This window comes from Staurois parvus, unplaced genomic scaffold (genome assembly GCF_062004578.1).
Source record: "Staurois parvus isolate SC_StPar_1 unplaced genomic scaffold, SC_StPar_1.0 ptg000608l, whole genome shotgun sequence".
NCBI lineage: Eukaryota > Metazoa > Chordata > Amphibia > Anura > Ranidae > Staurois > Staurois parvus.
Window position 1 is genome coordinate 1,977,137 of NW_028318404.1, and position 13,659 is coordinate 1,990,795.

Consider the following 13,659-nt stretch of genomic DNA (forward strand, 5'->3'; position numbering starts at 1 on the left):
GTGAGCACAAAGTTCTAGAAAGGGCTGCCAACCACTTGGGTCCTTGAAGATAGGTATGATTTCTACAGGAATAGTGGGTGTTTGTTAAGGCAGGACACTGGAGTGTTGCACATGTTGGTGGACACTACTCCCCAGCAACATTACCATGAGACCACTTACCTTTTCCAATGCAGAGGCCCTTGACAGCAAAGGAGCAACTCCATCAAGGAAACTAATTTACATATTCCCTCCTAAATTGAAAGCTCCAAAGAGCAGGGCTCTTGAACCCCTCGTGTATTGAATTGTATTGTTACTGTACTGTCTTGTGTACTGTCTCCCATTATAATGTACAGCGCTGAGCAAACTGTTGGCGCTATATAAATTCTGTATAATAATAATAACATACTTGGACAACCTTGTCACCCAAGCCCTGAGAACTGCTATTTCTTATTATAAAATATCAAATATTTAAAGGAAAATGTGCATGATACGTGTAGCATCTTACCTCCATCCCACATGTCAAAAGATTTGGCTTCAATAAGCTCCCCGCTCACTCCTGGGAAAATATGAACAAATGTAATTTTTTTTTTTAATAAAAAGCAAAAAGGCAGATACATTTATCCCTCATACAATGTATATATTATTGCTCAAATCCAAGCAAACAACTTAAAGTATATAGTAAAAACATTTTTTTGCTGTGCATTGGGGACATTTCCCTCTACTGCCTGTCCCAAACAGGCAGCAGGGAGTCATAGGAAATCTCCTTAAGTGAAGGGAATTCTCCTCTTAGACAGTTGTCCCTGAAACAGATGTGCCCATTGAAGATACGATTACCCTTAATTTTCCTGTTGTTCTGGGGACAACTAGAAAAATGTTGGATTCCCCCTCGGGTTATTTTTAGATGACAATGGTCACCATTACACATTGGACATGATGATGATGATGATCATCTGTCCAATGTGCAGTCTAGTGGTAGAGAGATAAAAGCTGCAAAGTTGGACCGGGGAATTAGATTGTAACTTGCCAGACTGTGCAGGGGTGTGAATTAGAAAACGGACTTGTCTACAATATATGCATATTTCCTCCCATGTTTTAAAGACCCCCTCAAGTACCCGTTCATCTACCAGATATGCACGCTCAACTCCTAATTTCCTGTTATGGATTGCAAACACCAGTAACATTTCTGGGAATATAGGAAATGGTGTCAGCTCTGCCCAATTTTCTTATTGTAAACTAGAGAATCCCTTCATGTCATGCCCAACATCTCTTCAACATAGAAGTGAATTGTTCTGTAGTCTAAGTTAAGAACTTGGAGGGCTGATTCCACTTACTGAGATAACACATGAAGATATAGGACAGCTCTGAATTTCTAAAAAGGTCAACAGGTTTTCTTTTGTACTTATCCAACATATATAGCACTTTTCAATTGTATATTTAACATAACAGAAGGAAGTAAATTGGAGAGGTTTATTGTTTGGGTTTAAATGTGCCATGTGGAGGCTGTTTGGAAAAAAAGCCTTTTGCAGAGTTTCATGATAAACACCAGAAAATAGCATAGTCTCAAGTTGCTAGTTGTACACAGATACATCTGCTGAAAGCATCCAAAACTCTTGTATCAGATGTTTGGTCCCTTGATGTGTGTGTGGCATTTTCTCCTACTGGGTGCAATACACGACCAGAGCTACCACTAGGCAAACTAGACAGGCGTCTTGGGCGCAGCCAGGGCCGCTGATAGGATAGTACAGCTGGCTCTTGCTATAACAATAATTATATTTTTCCTGGGCCCCTCAGTTCACCAGGGGACCCAGGAGGTGAGGAGCAGAGAGGGACTTTTTTTTTTTTTTCAAATTTCAGGTGCAGGCAGCTAAAGCCACGCTGCATTTTACAATGCTGATCAGTGGAGGCCGGCCACGGCTGCTCACAGCCTTTCACTGGCAGAGTGATTATCCCCTCCTCTGCTGAGGATGACAGAAGGCAAGGCTGTAGCCTGGCGGCATAAGATGAATCAACAGAGAGGTGGCCGAGGGCACAGGCAGTAATGGAAACCCGGTGCACAGGCAATATCACAATTTGTTTTCTGAGGAACAGACAGAGATACAGTCACACACTGTATACAAACAGACATACAGCACTTTCTGTAATGTGTGATCATCATAAGGATGATGATCACATATGCACAGTGAGATGCTTCTTGTTAGTTCTTATTTACACTTGTGTTTGAGGGACATTAAAAATATGCAGCCGAGCCACAATTTTAACATCCCCCAACCGCTCCCCATTATGCTGCAAAGGCACTGCCACCATAGTATGGCAATAGTGGCGGGGTGTTTTGTAACCCCCCCCCACTGCTGTACTATGGTGGCAGTGCTTTTGCAGCATAATGGGGAGTGGTTGGGGGATGGTAAAAGTGTGGTTCAGCCACACATTTTTAATGTCCCTCAAACACAAGTGTATATAAGAACTAACAAAAAGCATCTCCTTGAGTGTGTGCAAATCTGACAGGCTGAATGTCAGGTGGAAATGATCCATTAGCTGTGCAGCCTCCAGATCACTTCCACCCCCCATGTGCCCTGCCATAATTCCCAGGCTCCGCGTTCCGATCAGCGGATCTGGGACCTGCATGGTGGGTGCCACCGATAGAAGGGAGGGAGATCAGCAAACACCTGTTCACTGATCTCCCCTTCCTGTTAATGACCAGGACGAAATGTATAAAACATCACTTCTGGGTCCTGGTGTTACTGTCCCCTGACAAGATTGGATGATATTAGCTGAAGACGAAGCTATCATCTGCAAGCTCTAGCCAATCTGTCAAGAGGTATCCAGCCAATGGGGTGCCACGAAAGCAGTGCTGCACACAACATCACTTCCTCCCAGCTCCCCAGGCATTGCCCTACACGGAGCTATGATGGCAAGGATTAGCTCCGTGTGGCGTTTTGTTTTGAAGTTTTTTGGGGGGGTGCAAGTAGCTGGTCTTGCCTTGGACCCAAAATAAGACAAAGCAATTTTACTACAGGACACAGTTCTAACATTGAGGTGGGTGGAAGGAATCAAAGAGGAGTTAAATATGAGTGGCCTTCTTTCGCAGGGTACCCCTTTATAATAAAAAAAACACAAAAACTTTTCTGGGCAACAGAGTCACTGGAGAGGAACTGCAAGCTGCAGTAAAGTGTACGTTTCTGGCTCTAGATGAGGCTGTGTTTAATGGTGAAAAGGAATGGATTTCCATCACTGGAGTCCATAGAAACACAACCTTTGTTATTCAGATGTAAAGGCTCTCTGTTAGCATCACCACTTATGGAGAATCTTTGCTTGTTTCACTAGTCTTTACCCATCTTTGAATATTGTGGCTGTATAAAAATAAGCTCATTATAGGAGATAACAATATATTTCTTATAGTTGGGGGGGGGGGAATGTGTGTGCAATAACCATACAGGAAAGTTCCTCTGCCCCTATAGCCACAGTTGCACTATGCCTAATGGTATATCTGGGCTTGCCAATAGATGAGACTACATTAAGCCTAAAGACTTAATTTCCAGCTGAAGTACCTACTTTCATACTTTTTTCACCCCAAGTTTCACGTGCCCTGAATAACACTCTCTTGGTACAGGTTTTCTCTACTATGCATCTATTTGTTGTTACGGCAATGCTAAGATCATCATACAATATCCATTCTTAGGTAGGTGACTGACCATTAACAAGTGCAATGTTCAGGCCTCGGCCAACGTTGTTCTGGACACTGCTCATCAACCTATAATGAGATGACAAAGATCTGAACTGAGCATACAGAGTCACATCATTCATTTACAACTGTTAGTTCAGATTTTAAAGAATACCCCAACATTTCAAATTCCTCATGTGTGTCTGTTGTACCATGTACTTGTATGAAAAAGTCTTCTGTTCTCTTTGTATTTATTCCTTTGTTTGAAATACCTGGTGATCCTGCCAGACCCCCTGCTTTTCTATTTCACACTGACCACGCTAGGAATGAGAGTACATCCTAGAGTGTCAAGTTTTCTGGCTGTGCTGGAAGAGCAGCCTGCCTGTCAGGCAATGGTCAACACTTGTGCTGACATGCTCCCTCTGCATTGCCATTTACTGAGAAGATCAGTGCTCTACTGTTTCTCCACCCCAACCTCTCCAAATCCTTATGCAGCTGAGAACAGGTTATGTGATCACTTACAAAAAGAAAAGAAAAAAATATATTTATGATCAAATAAATAAAAAATATATAGTACACACACACTTCCTTTAATATCTATTTTAAACTGAATGGGTTTTTAAGGTAAGCGTTTACATATTCTTTCATTTCAGATTGTAAATGCCACTCTGAAGAACATCACATTCAGCAAACATTTAAAAAGTGGAGAAGTCCTGAACGTACCTATCAATGGAAAGATCAAAGTGATAATAAACCCTTTACATAAGCCAAAATAAAGTGACTGACCTTAGGAGGATCGGATGCAACACACCATAGCACAGAGCTGAGTATAATCTGAGACCTGAGTGGAGGGTAAGGACCCCCTACAGTGTCTCACAGGGAAACATGCACATCTGAAGCGGTCAATCACCTACAGTTAGGTCCATATATATTTGGGCACAATTTTAGCTTTGTTCAGGTATTTACCAAAACATATTCAAGCTATTGTTATATAATGGATATGGGCTGAAAGTGCACACTCAGGTTTAATTTGAGGGTATGTACATCCAAATTAGAGGAAGGGTCTAGGAATTACAGCTCCTAAGAGTAGCCATCCCCCTTTTTTCAAAGGGCCAAAAGTAAAAAGGCATGGATGTCCACGGAAGACAACAGTGGTGGATGACCGCAGGAGCTTCTTTATGGTAAAGAAAAACCCATTCACAACATTCAGACAAGTGAAGGACACTCTCCAGTAGGTGTTCTTGTCAAAGTCTACAATCAAGAGAAGACTTCACGAGAGCAAATACAGAGGTTTCACCACAAGGTGCAAACCATTCATAAGCCTGAAGAATAGAAAAGCCAGATAAGACTTTGCCAAAAAAAATCTAAAAAAGCCAGACCAGTTCTGGAAAAACATTCTTTGGTCGGATGAAACTGAGATTATCAGTACCAGAATGACCGGAAGAAAAAAAGTGTGAAGCAGGCTTGGAACAGATCATGATCCAAAGCACACATCATCTGTAAAACATGGTGGAGGCAGTGTGATGGCATGGGCATGCATGGCTTCCAGTGGCACTGGGTCATTGGTGTTTATTGATGATGTGACAGAAGACAGAAGTAGCCAGATGAATTCTGCAATGTTTAGAGATATACTGTCAGCCCAGATTCAGCCAAATGCAGCAAAGTTGATTGGATGGAGCGTTACCGTACAGATGGACAATGATACAAAACACACTGCAAAAGCAACCCAGGAGCTTCTAAAGGAAAAGAAGTGAAATATTCTGAAATCACCTGATCTCAACCCAACTGAGCATGCATTTCATTTGCTGAAGGCAAAACTAAATGAAGACAAACATTTAGAGCCCGGCAAAGCATCAGAAAGGAGGAAACCAAGTCTATGGTAATGCCAATGGGCTCCAGACTTCTGGCAGTCATTGCCAGTAAAGGATTCTCAACAAAATATTAACAATTAACTGTGTGTGCTGGGGGGGTTAGGGGCAGGGAAAGACTGCCTTGTGTAGGGAAAAGCTGCCAGAAGTGACTCAATCAGATATAGAAAAGGAGAGTTCAGACGGGATTCACACTACATGCTACAGATTGAGGCAAATACAAGAATATAGAAGGGTATGCTTTTCATTTCACAGGTACTAAACTACCACTTTAATGTAACTGCTACTGGCAACTTAAAAGCCGAACTCCATGCAGGTATATTAGGCACTAATTAACACCGCTCAGTATTCAAGACATTCTTCTCTCTTTTTTTTTTTTTTAAATGCAAGTAGTGCAAGTATCTGAATTTGATTTAATATTAGCATATTTCATTCTACTGTGCAGTCTTATTCATCAAAGTTCAGAGAGGAGAAAGAAGCACCATGAGAAACTAATCAAGTGCACTGCAGTGCAAAGATCATGCTGATTAGGTGGAGAAAACAAAAATGAGCTCTTCTGTATGCTTGCTGCTTCTCCTTTCATTGTCCAGTCACTGGGTGAGGCGGGAAAGGGAATTGTAAGTGAAATTGCAGCAGGAAAAAAAAATCATCAGATCCTATTCTCTGCCAGAGTGCATTTCTGTGTGTCGGATCTGTGCAAAACTTAAAACTGCATGGACAAAAAACCAAATCCTAGAGTTTAGCTTTTAAAAAATTATCTAGTAGACTTCAGCAAGCTCTGGCACACATACACATGTAAAATAAAAATGTTAAAAAATGTAAGTATGTGTATATATATTTTACTTTGTCACAAAGGACTGAAATATCGACCTGAATAAACAATACTTTTAAACAAATATCTCTGTTGCCAAGAGCCATGGAGTGCACCTATTTGCGGATTATATTTGTGCATGCTTTATATGGCTTGCACCCGGGCTATCCTTTGTTGCAGTGTTCACTGACTCTATATATACAGTGAGGAACAGAAGTATTTGAACACCCACTTAGAAATCATGGAGGGGTCTGAAATTCACATTGTAGGTGCATTCCCACTCTGAGAGACAGACCTTAAAAACAAATTCAGGAAATCACATTGTATGATTTGTAAAGAATTTATTTGTCTTGCACTGCTGAACATAAGTATTTGAACACCTGATAAAATCAGTGTTAATATTTGGTACAGAAGCCTTTGTTTGCAATTACAGAGGTCAAACGTTTCCTGTAGTTCTTGAACAGGTTTGCACACACTGCAAAAGGGATTTTGGCCCACTCCTCCACACAGATCTCCTCTACATCTGCCAGGTTTCGGGGCTGTTGCTGAACAATACGGAGTTTCAGCTCCATCCAAAGATGTTCTATTGGATTTAGGTCTGGAGACTGGCTAGGCCACTCCAGAACCTTGATATGCTTCTTACGGAGCCACTCCTTGGTTATCCTGGCTGTGTGCTTCGGGTTGTTGTCATGTTGGAAGACCCAGCCACGACCCATCTTCAATTCTCTGACTGAGGGAAGGAGGTTGTTGCTCAAAATCTCACAATAAATGGCCCCATTCATCCTCTCCTTAATACAGTGCAGTCATCCTGTCCCCTTCGCAGAAAAGCACCCCCAAAGCATAACGTTACCACCCCCATGCTTCACAGTAGGGATGGTGTTCTTGGGATGCAACTCATCCTTTTTCCTCCAAACACGACGAGTGAAGTTTAGACCAAAAAGTTCTACTTTGGTCTCATCTGACCACATGACTTTCTCCCATGCCTCCTCTGGATCATCCAGATGGTCATTGGCAAATTTCAGACGGGCCTGGACATGTGATGACTTGAGCAGGGGAACCTTCCATGCAATGCATGATTTGAAACCATGACGGCGTAGTGTTCTACCGACAGTGACCTTTGAAACTGTGGTCCCAGCTCTCTTCATGTCATTGACCAGCAACTCCCTTGTAGTTCTGGGCCGATTCCTCACCTTTCTTATCATCAGTGATACCCCACGAGGTGAGATCTTGCATGGAGCCCCAGTCCGAGGGAGACTGACAGTCGTCTTTAGCCTCTTCCATTTTCTAACAATTGCTCCAACAGTTGATCTATTTTCACCAAGCTGCTTGGAAATTGCCCCGTAGTTCTTTCCAGCCTTGTGGAGGTCCACAATTTTGTCTCTGGTGTCTTTTGACAGCTCTTTTGCCCATGGTAGTCGTTGGCGTCTGACTGACTGTGGGGTGGACAGGTGTCTTTAAGGAGCTCAGACAGGTGCTACTGAGTTAGATTAATGAGTGGAGTAGAGGTGGACTTTTTAAAGGCACAGTAACAGGTCTTTGAGAGCCAGAATTCCTGCTGTTTCTTAGGTGTTCAAATACTTATGTTCAGCAGTGCAACACAAATAAATTCTTTAAAAATCATACAATGTGATTTCCTGAATTTTTGTTTAAAATTCTGTCTCTCAGAGTGGGAATGCACCTACAATGTGTATTTCAGACCCCTACATGATTTTCTAAGTGGGAGAACTTGCAAAATCGCAGGGTGTTCAAATACCTCTGTTCCTCACTGTATGACGCCCTCCCAGAACTGGACAACCACGCTGTAGCCGTCATTCAGCTATAGCACGGTTGGCAAGTGGTTAAGGGTCACAGCATAAAATGATATGTAATACTCAGTTGTAAAACTAGCACTGCTTAATGACAACGTCCAGTACTAGATGGGAACCTTGACAGTGACATGTAAAGACTATCCTGACCGACTCCTGTTCAGTACTAATTTTGGTAGAAACCGAAACAGTGTTAAATGCATATCCCAGCACTCACATTTTATCTTCAAAGCAGATCTTGGGCCCAATGACATTTGCTGCTCCGCTCACCATTCGGAAGGCAAAATGTTTCTCAGGACACGGCTGTGGTAAACCACACTTGAACCTCCTAGGACGTGGGTCTAAGAAAAGAGACAGTGAGATGTCACAGAGAGATGATGAACAGGTGAAACAAGGACTGAGGATGTCCCATATGGATAGGTCTCTCATGAGGATGCCAAGTTATAAGAGATCCCCCTCCATTCCCATTTGAACTGTATGCCACAAAGATGTGATACAGTTTTCTACCCTGGCGCATCCATTGAACAAATGAAGCACATGCACTGTATAATGATGCATTTGTTTTTCTAGCCAGGAACCCAGCACAAGGCTTTCAGCACTGAATGAAAACATGAATTTAAAGTGGGAGTCACCCCCCCCTTTTTTTTTATTTATTGTGTTGTAGGTCTCTTCTGTCATAAACGTTTACCTTTTTTTAATGTACACCAAGCTGCACTTGTGCAATTCATTGTACAATCTTGGCATGATTCTGTGCTGGGACAGGGTTATGACATCCTGACCAATCAAAACAATCGAAGACTTGGCACCTGGAAAAACACCAGGTGAAGATGGAAGAGCCGGTGATAGAACATGGACATTGCAATGCTGGAGATCACTTTGTAGGCAAGTGTGTCAAAATGTGCAAATATGCTGTGCATTCGTATACACTATAACAAAAAGCTCTATGGGGCCTCATTTTTTTTTTATGGTGGTTTATTTCCATTTTAAATTAAAAAAAAAAAAAAAAAACCCCACACATACAGTGGATATAAAAAGTCTATGCACCCGTTAAAATCTCAGGTTTTTGTGATGTAAAAAAATGAGACAAAGATAAATCATTTCAGGCCTAACCTAAAAAATTGACCCTTAGAGTGAAAGTACCAGAATTTGTTTTAATACCATTATTCTGTAATCCCCTGTGAAGCAGCAACAAGCAAATCAAGCCCTGCTACAGTGCACATCAGGGAATACGGTGACATAACTACAAAGCGGAGAGAGAAGACAGAGGAACATAGCGCGTGGCTGCTGCTGCATAACTGTCCAATTAGTAAGCTAGGGGGTGTTTTTTGTGCAGTTTATTAACCAAGCAGGGCTGCTGCTACAGTAGAGGATATAGCTGTGCTGTGTGCAAGGGTGAATGGATCACAAGACTGACTTGACAGATTTCAAAGGCTTCGGCAGGAAAACAGTCCCCATGAAACAGTAGATGCTGGTATTTGTCACATAGGTAGAGTTTGTGTTTGGCAAAAGAACATTCCATGAAAGCAGAGTATGCAAAAAAGGGGTTAGGGTTACATTATGGAGGGTTAGTGTTAGCTGAAATCTGTGGCCAGGCTGTAGACATTCAAGAATTGACATATTCTTAACATTCTTTTTTTCAGTCAAGGCACCCTTTAAATTTCTGCACAATCTCAAGACACCCCATTCTAAAATGTAAAAAACTATTTTACACACATTCACACACATAGGGCACCCAATGTTTGAGGTGATGTATTCTTCCAAAGCAAATACACATTTGCACTCTGGAATACTAGTCAGTACCAGTGTGTCTTTCTCAGCTAATGTGAATGCTGACAGAGAAGGGCATTGGAGGGGCAAACAAAGATTCTGTGCATGCACCCGATGTCCTCCTTATCAACTGATGATGTCATTGGTTGGGATGCCAGCAGCTAGAAGGTCAGAAAGGTAAGGTCATAAGTGTGTATGTCAAAGCAAAATAAACAACCTCAGTACATATCTGCAATATATGCATATGTCCCCATATTTTATCCAGTTAAAAACCATCCACAAAAAGAAAAACACTTGTGGATCTGTCAGAAATGCACTCCGCTCCTATGCCATGTTGTGGGCAAACAAAACTCAACATTTCTGTAGAGCGAGTGTGGTTAGCCCTGCCCCAGTTTTCTCTTGACAAACTAATCACACTGACCTATTCTCCCATCTCTACAACATAAGGGCTAATCATTCTGTAGTCCCAAGATAAGGACTGGGATGGATAGTTGCTCCATAGCCTGGCCATAGATTCACTGTAAAGGTTAGGGTAACAGATAGGGTTAATGCATGGAAGGGACCTGAGGGTAAGGTACTGTATTTGTCCCTTTTTCAAGCAGATATTAGCACTGATCGCCAAATTTTATTGCAGTTTTTACATATATGCATTTCAATTCTGTGGAGTTCACCTTTAACAGATAACCTGACCCTAACTCTAAGGGTACTTTCACACCGCTTCATGGTAAAAATACATGTGCGTTTTTGCCACATTTCTGGTGCATTTTGCACCTGTGAAAAAATGGCGTCTGACTAAAAAAAAAAAAAAAAACGCCCCAGAAACGCAACCCAATTTTTGCTGTGTTTTCCATTCATTTCAATAAGAGGTGCGTTTCTGGTGCCCTTTTTTTTACCACACCAAACATGCACTAAAAATACAGCTTCCAGGACTTTGAAAAACACAACAGACCCTCAACTCAGCCTTAAAGGGAACCTGTGAAAACAGGAATATAGGGGAAGCCATCCTGGACTGATTTGAGAGATGCAGGTTCTAGGGGTTGCCATCATGATCTTCCTTCACCCACTACTAGCTACTGACCTAGAACAAGCTTCGTATGAGCTTCAGATTCCAATGACTGAATGTTTGATTCAGTTAGTCACCAGTTAGATAAATTAAAGTGGTTCTAAACATTTTTTTTTTTTAATTTAAAATTAACAAACATGTCATACTTACCTGCTCTCTGCAATAGTTTTGCACAGAGCAACCCCAATTCTCCTCTTCTTGGTTCCCCTGCTAGTGCTTCTGGCACCTCCCCCTTGTAGAGTGCCCCCAGAGCAAGCTGTTTGCTCTAGGGACACTTGCTCACGAGCCGTCTCTGTGCATCTATGGGACACACAGAGCATGGCTTAGTCCCACTCCCTTGTCACTGGCTGTGATCAACAGCCGTTGGAGCCAACAGGGGAAGATAGTCCCGGAAGAACCGCTGCTCTTGTGCACATCATTGGATCGGACCAAGAGCAGGCTCAGGTAAGTTTTGGGGGGGGGGGGGGGGGAAGACAATCAGCCTGTCCTCACAGGTATATGCCAACCTTTTCCCACTTACCATTTGACCCTTGCAAGACCCCCTAACCCAAGCCCAGCTCTAACCTAATTCTTTATTACATTACCATGGCTAACAAAGTGTACCTACTCCCAAAGCCTCCTTTTCTATGTTAAGGGTAGATTGTTGGGGGGTTAAAATCTTGTCAGGTTTTGATTTCTGTTTACACCGGAGATATTCACTTTTCCTCTCACTCACTGTTGTATCCAAAAGGACAGGATGTAAAGGAAAATCTCTCAAACAGGGTGCAGATAACAAAAAAATAAACCTGAGAAGGGGTATACACAATTCCATAGAAAGAAGCAAAAAAGCTTTGGTTTTAGATATCACCTGAAGTAGCCGGGCAATAATTACCTTGGCCCAAAAGTATTGACACTCAAACCTAAAGGCCATGCCGCATCAGCTGAACAGACTGCTCACCTGAGTGCTCCCTTGCTAGTGACAACATGGGCACAAGTGAGCCTCTTTAGTGATTTGGTTGCTGGTGAGTAGCCACCAGTATCACGATTGCCAATGTCACATGGCCCTAACAATCCTGCATCAAGTAGTATCTGTACCTATATAACAAAAACTAAAACAAACAATTTGACTGCAAAAGGTTTGTTGCCCTTCTCTACTGCTATAGGTTACACAGAAACTGCCAACCTGCTGTTAAAGTGGTAGTAAACTCTCATTTCTGTAGGTAAAATACTGTGGCTGAAATTACCACACGCATGTGCAGGAGCAACATCATCGGCGGCTCAGCCATTCAAGCAGCTGCAGTCCGGGAACAGGGAAAGAAGACCGGGTCAAGATGGAAGCCCTGTCAGCGGTGACAGCGTGCCGCTGGAGGGCTTCATTTTAAGGTACGTTTCACATAATGCGCTAGTATACAGTGCATACTAGCACACTATGATATTACAGTACAGGAGGAAACTGTTTTTTTTTTTTTTTTGGAACAAGTTTACTACCGCTTTAAATCCTATCATGCTGATCGACTAATACTTGAAGGCCATAGGCTCAATTCACACAGCATAGGACTCAACTAAAAATAGCTGTCACTTTTTAAAAATAAAAACATCCCAAGCTTTGTGATTTGAGCACCGTGTATCACATCCTATGATGGAAAACAATTAATGACCATAGTTGGTGAACTGGAGACAAAGTATAATGTAAATCCAGCAACCTGCATTGTTTATTTCCATGCATGATGGTTTTAAAAGGTGTTTATTTCACGTATTACCATGCAGACTGAAATATTACCAAGATCGTGCTTCAGCATGAACATGCATTTTCAGGATATGGACGCAGTGCAATCAAGCTACACTAAAGCTCAGCTGCGACAATTAATGATGAATTCATGATGGGGTTAGAAGGTTAGTAAGAGATTTTGCTTTTGTGAAGGGTAAAACTGAGATTAGAAATGAAGTAACCAAGGTTTATCCAGACACTGGTGTGGATACTTACCAGCTGTAGTGCTCACTTCGGGACCTGCGGACAACGAGCACAATTGAGGCATCAGGGGAAAAAAAAAAACACAACTAACAGCCCACCAAATCACAGCATGATAATAGGATACATTTAGGAGGAGAAGTAGAAAAAGGAAAACCAGCGGTGTCCACTTGGGTCCTAATGTTACCTGTTTAGTCCCAGTTCATCAAGTGGTATGAGGACTTCTAAATAAATGAAAGCCACTCACCAGAGCGATCAGACTAATGATAAATATCCCCCCCCCCCCCCCCCACACACACATTTTATTAAAGAGTAACTCCACGTTTGTTGCAAAAAACATTCCCCTTTGGCTGATCTATGTACATTGCAAGGATTGTAAAAAACTTTGTTGCAGATTCTAACGTTTTGGTATTCTGAAGAAAGAGCTGTTTGTTTGTCCGTGTCCACATACAGAGTGGATTTGTGTGGGAGAGATTTTACAATTATCAATCAGCTGCCACACCTGCAGGGCTCTGAGTAAACTTGTGCATATATGGAAGAAGAGCCAGACCAAAAGATAAGAGTCCAAATTAATTTACTGATGTTTTGTTAAAAGACAGCCAACGTGTTTCGGGTGTCAAAGGAACTCCTCCTTCATAAGGGCGTCAGTTAAAAATGAGAACCTTGAATGGAGTCAAAGGTTTTTCTTTTTGAATCTGTGCAGGGGAGCCGATTACTGGAGTACGATTCCTGACCAGCAGTGTCTGCATCAGCAGTCAGA

At 42.1% G+C, this 13,659-nt stretch overlaps 1 protein-coding gene across 3 annotated transcripts in view; it reads right to left on the reverse strand.

Moving 5' to 3' along the window:
- The window catches only part of FAM3A (FAM3 metabolism regulating signaling molecule A), a 146,015-nt gene that overhangs the window by 38,453 nt on the left and 93,903 nt on the right, over positions 1–13,659 (reverse strand). For 2 of the 3 annotated variants that reach the window (XM_089692941.1, XM_089692942.1), the window contains exons 4-7: positions 12,915–12,938; positions 8,339–8,462; positions 3,669–3,727; positions 485–535 (exon numbers count right to left, since the gene is read on the reverse strand). In XM_089692941.1, the coding sequence (XP_089549067.1) occupies positions 485–535; positions 3,669–3,727; positions 8,339–8,462; positions 12,915–12,938 (258 nt within the window). The remainder of the gene's footprint in view (positions 1–484; positions 536–3,668; positions 3,728–8,338; positions 8,463–12,914; positions 12,939–13,659) is intronic. The other variant, XM_089692943.1, reaches the window with a different exon arrangement.